General features: G+C 41.1%; 1 protein-coding gene across 1 annotated transcript in view; it reads right to left on the bottom strand.

Moving 5' to 3' along the window:
• The window catches only part of unc5a (unc-5 netrin receptor A), a gene marked incomplete at its 3' end in the record, with an annotated part of 126189 nt that extends 107685 nt beyond the window's left edge, over nt 1-18504 (bottom strand). The window contains exon 1 of the mRNA XM_083915780.1: nt 18394-18504. Coding sequence (XP_083771906.1) covers nt 18394-18484 — 91 coding nt within the window. The 5' untranslated portion in view covers nt 18485-18504. The remainder of the gene's footprint in view (nt 1-18393) is intronic.
• Between the last annotated feature and the right edge of the window lie 906 nt (nt 18505-19410).

The following is a 19410-nucleotide window of genomic DNA, read 5'->3' as shown; positions in this document are numbered from 1 at the left end:
TTGAGGAGAATCAGGTCCCGCCGCACAAACTCATCCCAGCGCTCCCGCATCATCGCAGTGACAGGACTTGGGAGCCAAGGACCGACATAGGAGGGAGAGGGGATACATTAATGTATCATTCATCAGAGCTCCGCACCCTGCCTCCACTGCAGTATGAAAACATAACTGTAATGAAAATTCTATCGATCGGTGTCGCTTCCTTTTAGACAAATTGCACTGTTTTCTCTGCCTTTCAATTGTTTAGAAGGCAAATGTAAAGAGCAAAGATGAAACCCCTGGAGACTTCATCGTCAATGCTCCATCACGACAGGCAGGCCTTAGATCACCTTTAGCTACAGACAGAGCTTTCTGCAGAACCAAAAACACAACACATTTTTTAAAGCACTGAGGAAAGGCTAATAAATGATTGTATTCAATGAATAAATTGGCCAATCACGCTTATGATGCAGCATATAATTGACTACGGTTATGAAAAAATGCATTAATTTTCAAGGCTTGATGATAAAAAATCATTGAAAAAAAAAATATATATATATATAAGAAGAAGAAGGGGAAGAAGAAGAACAGTATGTGGTATTATATTACAAAGGGACTTCCAGCAAATGTCAAATATGTGGTGAAGTGCGTGTTCGCTGTGACAAACAGCATTTTAGTCCGTTCAAGTTAACGTTCACTGTCACCCAGAATGTGGAGCGCCCATCCCTTAATCCACCTACATAACTAGAGGCAGGGGAGGCCTTGTGGTTAGAGAGACTATCTCTGCTTTGATATACCAACTCCCCTGCAGAAGTGTCCTTGATCAAGAAGCAGCTGCAGGGGAGCTGCTCCTGGCTGCCCCTGTGTGCTCACCCCTTTGCTGCAATGCAAACATGCAGCTCTCTGAGGAAAAAAGCATAAAAAGATCATTTCAAAACAGCACTGCTCATGCCAGTGCACTGAAATCTTTATGACATTACTAGAACTGTTCTCTTGGTTGGTTAGCCCTCCGATGTCTGGTCTCAGAGGCCTCAGAAACATCAAGATGGAAATCTTCAGAAAGGACATCTTCACTACTATCAGTGGGCATTAGGGAATGGACAGACAATGAAAACTATTTTAAAGTACTGCAATACAGCCAGTTATGTAGTCCCAAAGGAGGCTTTTGCAAAGCTAACATGCATGAAGAGACAAGACAGACAGCGAGTTTGGATAGCCATCTTACCCACGTGCAGTCCTCCTGCATTTCTAAATTAAAGATAGGGAGATAGCACAGCCACAATCTGTGCTTGAGATCACCATTCTCTGGTGAAGTAAAGGGACTTAGAGGAAATAGATCAACCCAGCATCTCAGGGGTCAAGGGTTTATTTAATGAAGTCATATCAGTGATGTCTGCCCCTTCTCTGTTATTATCGGGTGGCGTTTATATAAAGGTGGGGTTGTCGTGTAAATAACCACTTTACTGTTAGAAATGCCACTTTCATATTTCATATCCGATTGTCGCTAATAAAGACTGAAGACTTAGATTCAAGCCAATCATGACATTGCTGCATCATGTTTAGTAATACTAAAGTAGACACATTGTATTGTGTAACTGAATATGTATCATAACTGTAAATCAATTTGCTGTTAATGTTATAAGGTGGGTGAACCTCTAGTTAAAATGGAATCTCAGTTCTCAGACTATGGAAGTTATAAATGAGATGGTTAACTGAGCATCAGTTGCTATTTAAACCCATAAACTCCATGACAAACTCTGCCAACTGGGGTGAAAATTTTAACTCAGAAGCTTCAATTTCTACCGCTGTGCTACCAACTGTTCATGGTGAATAACAAAATGTATGGGTGTGTGGGTGGGGACTGTGTGAACAATTCTGTTTCTATAAACACATCATGAACACCACTTTGAACTGAGAAATACAGAGAGGAATTCAAACTTTCTTGTCTTGACACAAAGCATTTGCTTTTTTGCTCAAAGACCGAAAAAAACACAAAGCCATGACGGAACAATAGATTGACACCTTAAAGAAGAGTGCTAAAAAGTAAAATGAAGACATAGGACCAGACTCTCATATGTGTCCGTGTCAGTTTGTATCTATGTGTGTGTGTTGACGGGTGGGGCATTGATGGTAACCGAGTGATAAAGCCATCAGAGAAAATGAAAGAATAAGCTAGAATTGAGAATGAACTGACATAGGAGCTTTGACGACAATAACCTGACATGCAGGGAGAATTAACCAGGGTATTACAGCGAAACCTGTGGGACTCTGCTGCTTCCGTAGGGAAACCTTGACACACGGACCAGAATGCATGCTGTGACCTAGGAAATAGAGAAAGAACTAAGGGATTAATAGGATTCTGCCTTTGAAAAGAGAGAGAGAGGAAAAAAACAATATTGTGGTTTTAAATATCTGCAGTGCTTTTTTGATGATATAATTCAATGATCAAATAACTTTTAATTCTGTCAGAATCATTAGCAGCTCCAGCCCAGAAACAAGAAATATTTCTTGACACTGGGAGGGCTTGCAATTTCCAGGCTTGTGTTTTGACTGCAAGTGTCATGGAGACGGAGATTAAGTGTGACAACGCTGATGCCAAGTTTTGTACTCCTGCAATGCTTTGCAGAAATATGACACATTCAACATTCTTACTTTGCACACAATATTACCCAAGACTTAAATTATCAATGTGGAAAATAACATTACCATTCAAAAAAAGGAACTGAAAGTCTTTTTCAAAGAGGGACTCTACCAGAGAACAACTATTATTGGTCAGAAAAAAAACAGTGATTCTTTACCAACGACAGTAAGAATGCTCGGCTAAAAGTAGACACTTCCTGCAGAAAATGACAGCTGAAACATTAGTGCATTACTGTCAATCAATTTTCTCCTGTTGGTTTGGGGCTATATGTGGCGTTTAAAATAATGACAATGAACAGTAATGAAACGATTTGGGCAAATGAGCTTCTCTTTTAAGCCAATTAGCTTTGGTTCCAACAGCCAATGACACGTCTGTGTATTACTGTAGGATTTCTTGCAAAAAAAAAAGAAAAAAAGGGGACCACCGGTATAACAAACTGCTTTTAATTACGTTTTAGTTAACGGATTCATAATTAGCAACTGTAGTATAAAAATGTACATCATACTACTATGCTTCATCACTGTCTTAAAGTGTGTAGTGCCTACACCAGAAAAATCCTCTGTTTCACACATTTAGTTTGCCTCCCAGTGACTCTGTGACAGCAACTAAGATTGAATCAATACACTCCTGCTGTTTAACTCATATTTTACTGTTGGCAGAAATACAAAAAAATGCCACTTTAGATTGATTACTGGCAGGATAATGCAAATCTGTATATAATAAAAATGAATGCAGAAGCGAGTGATTATCAGGAAAAATATTCAGCTCAGTCAATTTAATTTATTTATGTCCATAGACACATGGAAATTACAAATGATTCTTCGTAACATTTCATTTAGTTATTATTTTGCATACGGTTTTGTTTTGTTAACACGCTAACCTTTTGAATTTTACCTCATGAATAAAACAAAACAGAAAAAGGGGGAAGCATAACAGTAACATTTGACTTCCCCTGTTTTCATTGCTTAATATTAATAGTTTTAACACCCTGACATTGAAAAATGACAGTTTCATGCATGTGAATATACAGTCTGTATGCTTATGTGTGCGTGTGTGTGCAGGTTTGCTGTGCTATTCATTTGACACTTTTTTTTATCCTTTTTGTTGAAACCGCCAGCTTAGCTTCAAGCACATCACCCTATAATTGTTCCTTGGTTCATATCTGTCATGACACTTCTATAGGTCTGCAGCCGCTGTCACAAACCACAGCCTGCAGCCCAAAGGGGGAGGGGGGGTCGCTCTATTTTTTCCTCAGTATCTCATACAACCAGCCTTTGTTCCTCATAGCACAATCTGGAGATGCCATTAGTGGGGAGGGAGACAGTGATGTTTAGTGACAGCCAACGACTCCTCTGGTCAAGAAATTGCCCTAGAGTCACACACACCCTCCACTCTGACTGAATACAGCCTCGAGTCCCAGAGTTCACCTTTGTTCTAGCTATCTGAAAAGCAGAAAGCTAATTGTGTGACAGGGGTCGGGGTGGGCAGCACCCACGACCGCCTGAGTTGCGCCACTGCGTAAAAGCTGCCAGCCTTTCTTGTCAAACATACTGCAGGAGAATCCGACACAAAAATTAAGCGAGAGGGGGAGGCTCTCATTTTGCTGCAAGTGGCAGTTTTTGTCTTTGTGTTCCGTTCATGAGTATTGTCATCACATTTTAGGGCTGAGCTCAAAAACATGCAGAAATTCTGCAAGCGGCTGGTCGGGATGATAAGAGAGAAGCTACATGGCCTGTTTGGAGCTGATAACTCAGCATAAATCAAACACCTTCTGGCGATTGAAATAATTTGTACAGTTGGGCATCATATGTTGAGTGGGGATAGAAGAATTCATAGTAAAAAAGTATCATGCCTCAGTGCCCCTAAAATGAAATGCTGCAGACTTGTCAAATTATATCTTCCAAGTGAAATGCTTATGCTGTGACTTACCAGAATAACTGTGTAATATACAACATATTTACACTATATATTAACTGCTGAGACTAACTTTTACACAACTACATCCATTACATAATGAAAACACACTTTATCTCCTCTAGCAGCAGATGCAGAATGAGTGAAGTGTTGACTCCTGTGTGGTTATTCAACACAGCCCATGAAACAAAGTAAATCAGTTTGTGGTTCATTTGTGGATTACCTCATGTGGCCACCACAAACCACTCTATAGGCCGTTAATGGGTTTACTTGGATGCTTCATACTTGTGGGACCTCAGGCCCAACTGTTTGCTTTAGGCGCTGGCAATTTCCAACAGGCTGTGAAGGCTCTATGCATCAGTGCTGGCTAAAGACAAAATGGCAACCTGTTACAGAGGATGGGCATAGATAATGCTTGAGTTTATGTCGGAAAAAAGTCGACACATGAATACCAACTAAAGAGTGCTACTTAGCTTAGTGTTGGAAATGTGTTTTACTATTTGAAGTCTGGGTTGTAGTTTTACAGGGATGCAGCTGACATGGAAGAGCAAATGATCTACTCTCAACTTCTCAGCCTCCTCTAATGAGTTAGGATAGCTAAAGTACGCTGTTGATTAATATAATGGAATCGTAAGACAATGAAAGGTAAGACAAGCTTGATAAAAGGAAAGCTGAAGGCTGCCGAGGCAAGAGACAAGAGCCTTTTTAAGATCTAAGAAATGTTATCCAAGTAAGGAAGTCCTTTTTTTATACATGGGACTGGTTTGCTTCACAATTTTATCTTGATCATTTGAACACCAGTGGGACAAATCCTCTCTTTAAAATCTGGACAGGGACTTAAAGAATTTTGTATGCATGAATTTTGAGTGCACAAAAATTAAATACTTTTTGTAGCAAATGGTCTTTCTTCAGCGTAAAAGCTTAGGATTTCACAGTGCAACACTTCTGCAGACAAATGAACAAAAGGGGGGAAAGTTTAACACTGACATTTTCAACAACAATCTGACTCAGCCCCAAAAGTTATTATTTAATCATTACTTAATGAAAATGGTAGAGCAAAGCCATATGCAGTGTATGTTGCAGACCAAGAAATTAGAAAATAAGCCAAATTGCATTTGCCTTTGTGACGATTCAGCCTGAAACCAATCCGTCCAAGTTTTCAGTCGGGTACTTTGAAAACCAGAAATATTACTTTAAATAGCCAAGTATGGACTGTCGAATCTCACACAGCACTTCCATCACACATTAGTGGGTTGATACAGGGATGTGGTCTGTGGTCTGCCTCCATGAACTTGTGAAAGCTAGAAAATAAGATGATTCATAACGGCACAGCAGCAACAACGGAAAAGGTTACTCAGTCACAGACAAGTCTCACACATAGTAACCAAGTCTTTTTTCTTATATAAAAGCACAAAGCCACTTTGTACAAACAAGTACACACACAGCAAGACAGTGTATATTTACTCTATCAGTGAAATATTTAGATTATACTGTAGATATGGGTTATACATACATTCAGGATATCAAAGGCACTAAATGAAAACAGTAAGAGATGGATTAGGCAGTTTGTGTAAAAATCTGAGGCTGCTTGGCAGTAATGTCTGATAATATCAGTGTATGTGGATGTGTTGATATGCTCTGTGACTTTCAGAAAACCCTTGTTTTTAGTGACACTGGCGGCCGTTAGTGAACTGCAGTCAGCAGCCCGCATGCTCGCACACTTCATAGCCGCAAGCGAGTACCGGCCGAAACAGCAAGACTGAACATAATTGACCGGCATCATGTTGGGAGAATGCTGTATTAAGAATTACAGTCATATTTACAATAACACTAGCTTGCTGTTTGCAAATCACTCAGCCAGCGCCTCAAAGCAAACAGTGGCAGATCCATGCTGCGCAGCTTAACCACAGCCAGCTTAGGTTTCGGTGAGCTAACATTAGCAAGCAAGCTTACGTTAGCCAGCTAGCTGCAACTTATGCTGTGTCCCAAATCTCGCACTTCCACCCTCAGTTTACTGCATTTATCCAGTTGCGCACTCAAAACAGCCAAACCATTGTGTGGATCGATGATGACTCAACAACCACAATCGCCGCCATTTTATCTACGTAGCGGAAGAGGCGGGACTGCATTCAAACTGGAAAACGGGGGAACAACAGGGCAACGGAGCAGCAACAACTCGATTCAGTTTCTAACTGTAAAAAGAGGATCACAAGGATTTTTGGAGGCTTGCTGAGTCAGAAATGTTGTTGGAAAAGCTTTTGGAAAAATAAACAGAAGAAGAAATAGGATCATTTCTGGTAAGTGCAGGGTGGCAGTGTGTGATTCGAGGCAGCACTTACTGGGGAAATTGAGTATACTGGTCATGTCAATACATAGGGCACACAGTGCACAAATGTCAGTACACTCACTTTAGTGCGCGATTTGGGACACAGCATTAGTTATGCTGCATAGATGCTTCGTAACGTTGGCTGATAAGGTTATTTGCAAGCGGTGAGCCAGGCACATCAGCCACGACATCCCGCACACCCTGAGCCAGCCTAAACCCCAGCACTGGGGTCCAATCCCAGACCGCCCAATTTCGACTCCCCAACTTTAGGTCCATCCGCTGCAGAATATAATAAAAATAACAGAAGAACTGCATGTGTGAAAAAGAGGCGAAATGTCACATCCTCTGGAGTTTTCTGGAAAATCTGTCCCAAAATCTTTACATAGAAGTCCATCCACAGTCTGTTAGAGGCAACTGAGGAAGTCGGGGAAGGCCTCAATTTTTAAGTTATGTAACAACCTATGTGCCAGTTGGCAACAAAAAAAATGATTAAAACCTTTTAGTTCATACCATTCAGCCCTTCACTGGAGGGAAATTAAGTGAGGCCCAGCTACAGTTAGTATAAGTGGGATGAGATGGGATGGGGGGATACTAGCATGGGATAGTCAGTTTGGCCTATTCAGATCAATCTAAATAATGAGAAAGGGAAAAACCCTTTTCACTTTACTTCCCTTTTTTAACTAGTTTTCTTGCCTTGTTATTAGTTTCCCTCTACCTGTTTCCTCATTAGACACTAATATAGAAAGATGAAGAGGAATCACCTTCCTACAACCCTCAGGAGGGTACAAGTCGGACATACATTCCCACTCAAAATGATGCCCCCAAAGCCTCCAAAGAGAGCCTGTTCATTGTGGATTAATGTGCTTTTATAAAGTTGTCATGTCTGGTATAGATTAGGGGGACCTGGTCCTCCCTTCCTCCCGCTGCTGCACCATATCCATGTGGTGCAGTGGAGCCCACTGGTGCCACGAAGGCTGGACCGGGGGCTCCCCTGGTCTGGACCATTCCATCAAAAAAATTTAAATGAAGTTAAATTGACAGAATGAACTAGATTTAATAGTTTTATTCCTTCTAAATACTGATAATTCCACAACCATATATAACCAGCTATTGACTTTTGGGTGGGTAAGAATGAATCAGTGTGTTTAATGGAAACTGTCCAGTAAAGATAAGGGGATTTTGGTATTATTATCCTGTGGCTTCTGATTATACAGAAGAAGGCTGATGTTTGGGAACACAATGGAGGACCTTTGAAATTGAAACTCTGAAATCCAAATTCCAAACAGTGTGTCTGTTATAAATGTCCTTACATTAGATTTTCAAAAGCAAGGACAGGACATCCATGTGGTTGTGGTAGCATATGAGAAAATGGAAAAGCTACTGCATCCTGCTGACTCCTGACATGTCGTTAACATCAGGAGCACAGATTTCATACTTGACACTGACAAAAACACAGCTGTAGAGGGAAATGGCTAGACCCGGTTTGCTCCATCTCACAGTAAACTCCATTGGCTATTGTCATCACAATTACATTACAACATTTGGCAGACACTCTTATCCAGAGTGACTTACAACGCTGCTCAGTATTCATGATTAAAAGCACCACCATCAGACCAAGTGAAGATAGACATGTGTGTATTTGTATGGGACAATATCATCCAATTATCCTGGCCAAAATCTCAAAATAGAACATAATGGAATCACTTTCACTACATTTTGTTAAACAAATATTTTTAATGCATCACAGATAGAACAGGTTAAATTGGAGGTGTATATATAATATCTATCTCAAGCAGGTTCCTCAGGTGGGCAACTCATCTCCCCTGTCGTTCTTTAATTTGTAATCCATAGCATTTCTACATGACCGATTACATTTTTGTGGGGGATACAATGGGGCGAGCTGAGCCTTCAGCCATAGTGACTGGAAAGATGGAGGCTCCCCCTCGTGACAGTTAAAAAAAAAATATCAGGAAATCAGTATAGGACTGTACTGTTGTGAGCGTACATGTCCCATCCCTATTAGTGACCACTCTTGGGATAAAACTGTGATTCCCACAGGACTTGTTTAGAACCCCGGATATGCTGAGAATGTCAGAAATATATCAAATTAAGCTAAGATCAGTCTATAAGTTTATCAGAGTTTTCAAAACTAAATCCACAATTATTTTAAAACCGGGTTCATCCCCATTGGCTTTTTAGCCCCAATTCGATTGTCAAATCTGGAATAATTAAGATGAATACTCCTCTAGTGTTTCCAGTTTATGAGATTGGGAGGTATAATGTGCCTCAGAAATAAAAGGATGAACTAAGTCATCAGAGGAGCTGTTAACAACATCGTATGAACTCAGTTCAGTCAGAGGTCAGAGTACATTCAATCATGGCTTGAAATTGGACATCAACTCACATTCATTAAATGACAGCCATACCGAACAAAACTCCATATATTATTGTTTATTGGTCACCAGATGTCTGTCCGCCCCAACTGCATGTTAGGCAAACTAATTAAATGAACAAATTGAACTGAGCTTTGTTGTTTTTACTGAATGAGTTGAACAGTGCCAACTCCCAAAAAGATGAAACGGAAAAATTACAATCAATAATCTTTGAAAGCACGTTCAAGTCTATAAACAGCATAGTAGCAAATACACATTATTCAGTGTCCAATAAGGCTTAAGTAGCATCTGCTGGACCAGAGTGGAAGCACTACAGTATGGTGACATCACACTGTCTTTTTGACAAAGGAGGCTTGAACACTAACAAGAACTGCAACATATATTTTCTACCCACCCACACATCAAATTCTTGCTGATGTCAGTGTTTATCCCTCCATGTACTGCCCACAGCAGACTAAGACTTGTTGGGCACTAATGAAAAGGTATATCAACATGCTGTAAACATAACTGAAGCTTAATTAAAAATAAATGAGACACAAAGTTTGGACACTTTTTTTGCATGTGAACATGTAAATGTCTTTCCTAATGAGCAATGCGTTCTTTTGGCTATCAGCACAAGATTAGACTGTATGCTGGCAGGTACAACCCTGCATGTTGGAATTTAATTACACTGACCTACACTAAAATATTAAATATTCACATCCAGTGCCAAATAACATCCTTGAATAGAGATAAGGTTACAATCACCCGTCCAAATACAACCACCTGTATGGAATATCTGTCAAATTCTAACAACAATAACTGAGCCATCTCAATGACAACTGAGTCGAAGGTTATGAGAGATAACCTGGTAAGTAGACCGTGGGTCAAATAAACCTCTCAGATGTGTTTAAACTCACTCACACTTTTTACAAGTGTGTTTGTAAATGTGTAAAGTACCCCCTCATACGCAAGCCAAATGACCACTTTTACCGCCATTGGCAGGTGTGCTGCAAGTTATGATTTACTCCCCCCCCCTACGCATTCCGTGAAGTCCCACCCTACTCTACCTCTGATTGGCTAGCACTTGTTGCCTACTTCACAGAATACATTGCCGTAGGGGGGGGGGGGGGGGGGGGATAGCCCAACCCTTCCCAAGCCGGCTGGACGATGGTAGGCTTAATGTTGATGTCACTCTGATAACAAGAACATTTTAAAATGGCACTTGATATCAAAATGGTTGCTGCCCCCTCCTGTACATAAATGAATACATGGTAAAGCGTAGATTTATCAGAAAGTGCTGTTGCATTGCTACAGCAATCCATAATCACAGGTAGACACTGGAAAAGTAATTCACAGAGCATTATTTCCACAAATTTTGAATTTCAACAGTTGGTTCTCCCGTAGGCTTGATCAAACATTCAATACTGTCAGGTTTTTTTTTTTCATAGTATAGCAAGATGTTCTCTCCAAAGACAAGTACTGGTACATATTTGAGGTTGTTGCCTGCCAGCTTTAAACTGAACAAATCCAGTACCTAATGATACAGTAAATGGTGCTTAGATAATCCAATGCTTACAAACGTAGTCCATTGAAAAACAAAAGGAGCCCTTTACATGTTTACAAGAGCTGTATGGTGGGATATGTGTAAATAAACAGGAACAGACAAGGGAAAAGGATGCTTTCAATAGATCTTGATTGGTTATCATTGTTGGCCCGTCCACCTTTTAGTTTTCTGTTTGTTATGTTTTGATGGCACAGGTCTGGGATACAACTACAGAACATGTGAGCACTCAGATTCACCATTTATGAATGGCGTCCAAATTACTACAACTTAGTGAGGTTATATTGTAAATATTAAAAAAATAAAAAATAAAACTTAGAATACATTAGTCACTACAGTACATAGCATAATAATGATTAACTATTTTCAGCTCTGGCTATAAACCAGACTGAATGTTCTATAATGCAGACTAAAATGCCAGAGGCCCTGCGACAGAATGAAATAAGTGTCAGTCCTCCTAGAACTCATTACTCCAAATAAAAGTCTATTTCTCTAATATCACTAAACCGTCAATATTAATTCTGCCTGGAACACAGGATTGTAAATCAGTAGGTAATTAACAAAAACAATGCCAGCAGAGCAAAACATGCACTCATGAAAAACACATTTTGATTTAACATGAATGCATTGTCAGTGGACAAATGCATAGAAGCCTTAATAAAGTTCAAGCCGTGCTGTAAAAAAGGGAGCGTCTAGCCTCAATGGTGGCTGTGTGTGTGTTGTCATGATCAATTCTATTGGGGTAAGGACTTGAATGCGTTTTCCGTGAGCCCGGTGTTCCTGATGGCCTTGCCAAGAAAATGTGCTGCTAAGCTTTAAGCTTTGAATCTGTAATGTTCAGACCTCATTTCACATCGGGGAATGGTTTATTTGGGGAAAACAATAACTGAGGGACCTACATAGATCAGAGAGACTGGTCTTGCACTGCTACACATTTAGTGTGAATGATAAATGCTTCATGTTTTTTTGGGAATCAACTTGCAAAACATCAGAGTGACGTTTGGCAATGATTTCAGGTACATAGAAGTAAGTGGAAGAAGGCAAGAAAAGGAAGGCGTCTAATGTGACATGATCTTTCAGCTTTTTCCTTTACACATCTATGAGCAAAAGGTGACACAAATGACATTAGTAATGTTGTATCAATACTGAATTATTAACAAGCTTGCTGCTAAACCCAACGTATTCTAACCTTACATCACACAACATGCTGTCTGGGCTTGAATGTACTCAGAGTCAGCGTTCTGTTGACTCAGTTGAATTGCTTGCCTAAGGCATCGGTGCCTGGACACATACACATAATTAGGAAAGGTCATTGTGCCTCCTGTCTTGTCAACAAAATCACTTCAAGATGACAAATTCTGGCTCCGGCTGAGCCAGACCTCCCTCAGATACCCTTGCCAATCAAGCGCCAGCAGGACTGTCTGAGTAGCCTTAGGTGATTTCTAATTATGTAGTTTACATGTCATGCTAAATAGGGGTAAGCATAACAATGAGCCATACATAAGGTTTGGAGGTGTGTTTTCTCTTCAAGGTTGAAATAGCAGACAAAAGTATCATTATTGTGTGGCCTTAGACAACAAGCTGCTGCCTTGTGAAAAATTAAAATTAGATCATTTCTCCTTATCAAAAGGGCCTTAGCTTATTTTAGTTTTTTAATGATTAAAAAAAATGGATTTCAAACAATGACAAACTGCTAAAAGTCCACAAAACATCACGTCACATAACCTTCACATCGTTTCAAAGTTCCTTTCCCACTGCCTGCTCTGCAGACTTTCCATCCAGTCGGCTGTATGATGAAGTGGAAGTGGCTTTCACATCGCTCCCTGGTGGCCTTACTAAGGAACTATTAATCTATGGCTCTCCATACTGCATTCAGATCCAGCTTTCCCCAGCCACCACCTGGCCTGAAGTAAAGGCCAGGAGAGGACCCAGAGGACTGGACACTCTTTTATTATGAGCTGCACCAAGACACCTCTGGGTTTCAAAGCGCTTACTCTGACAGTGACTGATGGCCAATTAACCATTTGGAGAAGCGTATTGATCACTAAGAGAACAGGAAGGACTCCGAACATCTACTAACACACCACTATTTTCACTGTACAGAGTGAGCAGCAGCCACACAGCACACCATGTAAAACAAACATTACAAATAAACAACTGGGTTTTCACCTATATATAATATGGACTGTAGTCTCCATGATAGCACCCATTATTTCTGAAATGCCTAAATGAAGCTCAATGTGGGTGGCTTCGGCTGTCGCCATCTTGGCAGTGCATGATGCTGCCTGCTCCTGGCTAATCCAAAAATGGGCGAATAGGTAGGGAATAATTGATTTTCCATAACCGCTGTTACATAACGTCACAGTTTCATAACCTTTAGAATTGTAGAAGCTAAGATATCTATGGTGTCTAGATTCCTGCATTGTTGTCCTGTGAAAACGAATCCCATGGGTCACACTGTCTGTGTGTGCAGGGAGATCTCTACTACTGGTTATGTGCTGATTTGTTTGTGAGAGTTATAGAGCTTTAGAAATGTCAGAGGGAACATTCCAGCCTTATATCTACTGAAAAGCCTCTTAAACTTGTAGCATGGGAGCATTTTGGATATCTACAAAATGAGCAGGGAGTTGCTGTAGAAGATGGATATCCATCTCGGAAAGCATGCTGTCAACAAGTGACTCCAACACTTCAAATATGTTCCAACATCCTCAAGATAATAATCAACCCCTTTATGCTCAACTCAAGAAAAAAAATAGATTATTCAGTAAGTCATAATTCTCTAATTCCAGATTCTTAACTCCTCTGTGACGGTAACCCTCAAAAAAGACTTCTGAGGATTTCATTTTGGGCTTTAGGAGACAGTGACTTATTTTTTTTCACAATATTCTGACATTTTATAGACCAAACAACTAATCACTCCTGATTGAAATCTGTTTCCGGATTAACAATAGTCTGTGAAATCATGGCCGAGAGTTTCTGGGGAAGGACACAACAGCAATGTGCCTCTTGGCAGCATTAGTTTCATTTATATCGTGACTTCCATGACATCAGTCTTAACATGGCCCAAGTTCTTTGCTGAGGTTAAAAGTAAACACTGCATGTTTTTTCTCTGCATGAATGTATGAGAGGGACAACCTAGGGAAAAGAAAATTTGATGAGAAAAGACTCAGCTCAACAAGCGCACCCTGACTTCTCATTGGTGACCCTTGGATATATGAGGCTATACAAGTGCTGGCACAGGATGGTTAGCAGCGACAGACACAACATTAGAGATGGAGGGCAATCTCCCAACTACTGGTACTATGTTTGACACCGTGGCCTTCCATGAATTATGGTCCAGGTCCCATAGAAACATAGGGTAATTTCAGTGCACATCAGAGGTGAAAGGTCAGTTTTATGTTGCCTGGATAGAAAAGCATAGATAGAGACTATGGTGCACCGCATTTCCGGAGGGAAACAGCCTAACTTCAACCCCTTAGCGTTCTCACAAAGACCTGAATCATAGAAATGGGGTAATTGAAACAAAAGGGCAGAGTTTGACAGAGATGTAGTGCCTTCGCAGGGCCTCTGCACAGACCGCAGAAAATAACACCCAACTCCTCCCTTCTGCAAGGTTCATCCTCCATGTGTCCTCGGCAATGCCTGCGTCCTTCCTTTTGTCCTCAAGATTGCCATTTGCAAATGATAAGCACAGGGACATAGCCTTCTGAAAGATAAGATGCCTGGGCATTTGTCACCAAATGGAGCATGATCCTCCATTATTTAAAGCTGACCGGTGTTGACATGCACTGTTTACCTTTTATTCATTTTTGCTGAACTATTTTCCTCCATAATTCACAGCAAATCAAACTGAAGAAATTACATTTTGCAAGACTTGGACAGGGAATCGATCCATTCAATTCATCCATATCCTCTTTCAGACAAATTAACATGATGGAAAGTGAATTTAAAAAAAATGAAAACATTTGATAAGCTCTGTCCTGCAAATAAGCAATCTCAACTGTCTTTGACAGTCATATTTTCTAATTCAAATTCCGTAAGCAGCATAAAACTCAGAACAATATATATATTATAATACTTTCCCTCCGAAAGTGTAATTACCTCCTTGCATGATATATTTTGCATATGTATATCATGCTAATTCACTGTGTGAGTATAAGCAGTTAGGAAAATAAATAATTCTATATAAAGTTGCCCTCCCCCAGTGCCCAAGTCATCCCTTGTCTGCATCATTTGAATTTATCTCCCATGACTAGAGGGAACAAAAACTCTTTCTGGTAGTAAATTATCACTTCCCTGTAAAAGACCATATCCCTGCAAATACATGGCGATCATTTGCCATGCATTAGCTATGGGACTGAAACAAAGTGGTTTTAAATTCCTTTGACCAGAAGGCAATTTCCCCCAATAAATTATGTTAATTTCAGCTTTCGTTCTCCTTATCGCATTCTTTAGTGAGTCAATGAGGAGAGACAAAACTGGCTGCCAGAAAAACAACTCTGGGATGATTCAAATTATAATGATGAGACTGCTGGCAAAACAAAAAAAATCCCTGATATTACTGTACAAATTACTGTATTATGCAATAGAGTTCTGCTTGTTGTCATCTGATGACCATCACTATCACAAGGTTTACACCTCGCGGATATTGCTTGAAGGTGTTCACACAAGTAGGAACGTACCTGACACCAAATCCCATGCTCCCTCTCTGAACCAGACAACAATTGCTTGGCAACGCTCTCATTGGGCAGAGGAAAAAACAAAAAAGGAAATTCAGGATTTATTCTCTATAGATGCATAGATAGCTGGCTTTCTGATGATCTCTTCTAGTGCAAGTAACAAACAACAGGCAAGTTTAAATAAATGGGAAACAGCAGCGGCAACAGAATAATCTGCAGACATGTCACACACACACACACACACACACACACACACACACACACACACACACACACACACACACACACACACACACACACACACACACACACACACACACACACACACACACACACACACACACACACACACACACACACACACACACACACACACACACACACACACACACACACACACACACACACACACACACACACACACACACACTTTGTTCCTAAGGCTGAAAGAATACCAACCCTCTCTGTCCGGCCCGTCAGATCACTCACAACACAGTGAAAGGGAAAATGCCCGGCAAGCTCAAATCTAGATTGACAGGCCTACCTTTATTACTGACTGAGTTATGTTTCCCTGCAAAAAAGACATGTCGGCTTTTGATACAGAAGAATGCAGAGTCAGCGCTGTGCCTTTCTGCAGAGGATAGCTCGACTGATCTCAGCTGAGAGTGTCCCAGCACTGATGTCGGAAGAATTGGCTACCAAATTACCTTACGATCCATTTCTGGAACTCGCACTGTCCTATAAAAGTAGCCTGTTAGCTGTGATGGAAGCCCATGAGGATGCTTGCACTGACCTAAAATATGATAGTGTGACAGACTGAAGCAGGGAGACGGGGGTCTGCTAAGAAATGTGATACAGAAAAGAACAAGTTTTTACCTACTGTATATCCCTACATATTTATCTATTTTATGAACTGGCTCATTGTTATTCAGGGTCACAGAAGCCTTACCCAGCATGCATTGAGTGAAATGCAGGGAAACACCCTGGACAGAGCTCCAGTCTCTCATGAACAAAGAAACAGACAACCATTATCACACATATGGGAATTAATACTCTTGACATAAAGCTGGTATTTGGACTGGGGGAGGAAACCCAAGCACAAAAAAAAACAACGCAATCTCCACACAGAACCAAGGCGTCGAGTAACTTCTTGCTGTGAGGCAACAAAGCCTTCTGAACCACCATGCCACCCATGTAACCCAGCAAACCAATCTAAATATATCAGTCTCAACATGCATCATAAGATGACTTGTAAATACCACTGCACTGCCACTTACTTAGCTTGATATATGAGGTCCCTGGAGCATGACTGTTTATTTAATCCTAATATATTCATAATTATACACTAATTAATGCAAGAGAAAATCCCTCTTAATTCATCACCTCAGTGTCCTCAAGCAAGAGACACAATTACACCAACTTTAACATGTTTGCCTTCCGTCCAAAGCAAGGTTAACAGTTCGGAAACAAGAACAAAGGCAAACGATGTGTGAAATCCTTGTGTTAAGGGTACCCACCAGCTGCTTCCAGCTGTGTGGCAGTGTGAGGATGATATTTAGTATCAGGGAGAATCGGTGAAGAAACCATTTTAAAAATAAGAAGTGAAAAGGGCTGAAGTGTGAAATGGTGCATTATGGGCAACAGGGCAATTGATTGCACTGGTCAAAACATTGATTTGACTGGCTTGAGCACTATTGAGTGACCTGCAACATTAAGGTCAAGGGTCAAACACTCCTTTGTTGGGTTGCCATAAAAAATGAACATACATTTGAGCAAGTTTTGTCAATAAATGATATTATTACTATAGGTACATGTCGGATTTTTTTTTAAATGGAAAGATCTGAGTAAGAATATCTGAAACTACATTATAGGACTCTTACAAATGCCCTATTGGTAGCTGCTGAGGGAAACTTATCCCCAGTCACTGTGCTCACCCCCACTGGTTGGTGATTGTTTCGTGCATCAAAGCACATTTGCATGCAATCGGAGAGTCTGGCCAAGAGGCTACATCATAAAATGTAACTCATCAGTGCGAGTAGGTCTTCTACCAACTCCGTAAAGCTGTCACCAATACTGCAAATGCAGCAGGAACTGAGTCCGGGCCGGAGAGAAACGTGGAGTTGAATGATCCTGTTTGCAGCTACAGCAGAGCACCAAGAGGTAGATACTGGCTTTAAATATATACGATTTGCTCAGTCTGCTCTATAGCCAGACACACGCACACGCACACGCACACACACACACACACACACACACACACACACACACACACACACACACACAGCTCATTTAATAACAATAATGATTAGCGAGGTGATATTCTTCTTTTACCGAAGCTAGACTCGCAAAAAAATATACAAGTGAAGGTTGTTTATGTGACAGTATGAAAAGGAGTGCAATGATACTGAGCATCGCATTTTATTGTTGACGGCCCCGTCCGTTCAAACATCTCATGTAGTGGAGCTTTGCACCCTTTAGGCAGGTGTAGCTCTAACTCCCCTTACAGTCACGACAGTGGGGATACAAGCACATGCTATAGATCCTGCACGGCGCTGCTTAAAATAAGCAACATAAGAAAGATGGATAATGATAACTGACATTTGCCTCAAGTTGTAACCTTGGTTGACGTGAGTGTGCGCGCGTGTGTGAGCGTGTGTATCTGTGTGTGAGGGCGATAACACTTTCTCCCATGTAACCTTGAAGGTGCGGGCTAATTGATGAGTGTTAGTGCTCTAGAACAATAACGACTGCCAACAACGTGCTTTGTCACGCGCGTGGCTACGTTTCGGCCAAAGAAAAAACGCAAGCAAACAACTTGTCGCGTGCAATCATTTTGTACCTACTTACTGTACTTTACCCCCTTCATTTTAACAGCATAATTATCCAAAGACTAAAAAAAAACACGATATAGTGAAACTCACCAGTGCAGGTGAAGCCAGCGAAGAAGAGCAAGAGCACAGGGAGCGTAGCGCTGAACCTACAGCGGACAAAGGGGCCCAGAAGTAAGGGCATCTTCGTGGTTTTATCACCCAAGTTTCACAAAAGGCAGGGAGCTGCGAGGCAACACCAGCAAACTGGGCTTTCTTTAAGGTCCGAAGAGTGTCCTCTGTAGCACTTTCACGCCTTGTTCACAACGCCCCGAGTCTTTTTTTTCTTTCAACACATATCCTCCTGCTGCCGTGCCGTGGCCATCTGCATCCCGGTCTCGCGCCCTCGTTGCTCAGAACAACGCATCACAGGTGTGGTAAATAAACTGCTGCCTTTGCTCGCCTCCGCCGCCGCTGCTGCTTTTTTTCCCTCCTGTGCCGTATTTCTTCACGTTTATCCGTCCACAACTCTCCCTCTCTCACTGAGCCGAGGAGGGAGGCAGTTTCTGTCGCTTCTTGTCACTTTTGCAGCCTCCGTGCGGAAAGAAACACCTTCTCCAAATGCGAAAAATTGTAAGAATTGGCATCAGAGGAGGAACATCTGCTTGCAGAGCAATGCTGGACTGTTGAGAGTCAGGGAAGGTGTACGCTGCTGATGAGCGGAGCAGCAAAACCAGGAGCGGATCCTGCGTGCTGGCTGGGAATGGAGCGTCCTGAGCGCGCCCTGCTGTTGTATCTTTTTTTTTTCTCCTTAAGCAAACATTTACATATCTCGAATAAGCATAACAAACTATATATTGGCAAAGCACGACAGAATGTAAATTATTTCCGCTGCATCCTTTGCAAGTGTGCTTTTCATATACCTTACATGAAAATGATGGATATGACATCCATCCCTCTATGACAGAAATCAGATCGGTGCTTTGCATACAAATTCACACGGATCACATCTGCATGTCATTGAGTTTCAGTTGCATATGCCTCTGCTTTGTCTTGAGGTTTTGTGTGTGTGTGTGCTGCAGTAAGGCTACATCAGCGACGGACAAACAGGGATGATGATGAAGAAGCAGG

Source organism: Echiichthys vipera (assembly GCF_963691815.1).
Source record: "Echiichthys vipera genome assembly, chromosome: 6".
In the NCBI taxonomy this organism is placed as follows: Eukaryota; Metazoa; Chordata; class Actinopteri; order Perciformes; family Trachinidae; genus Echiichthys; species Echiichthys vipera.
Note: the sequence above shows the minus strand (reverse complement) of the source record. Positions and strands in the feature narration are given on the sequence as shown.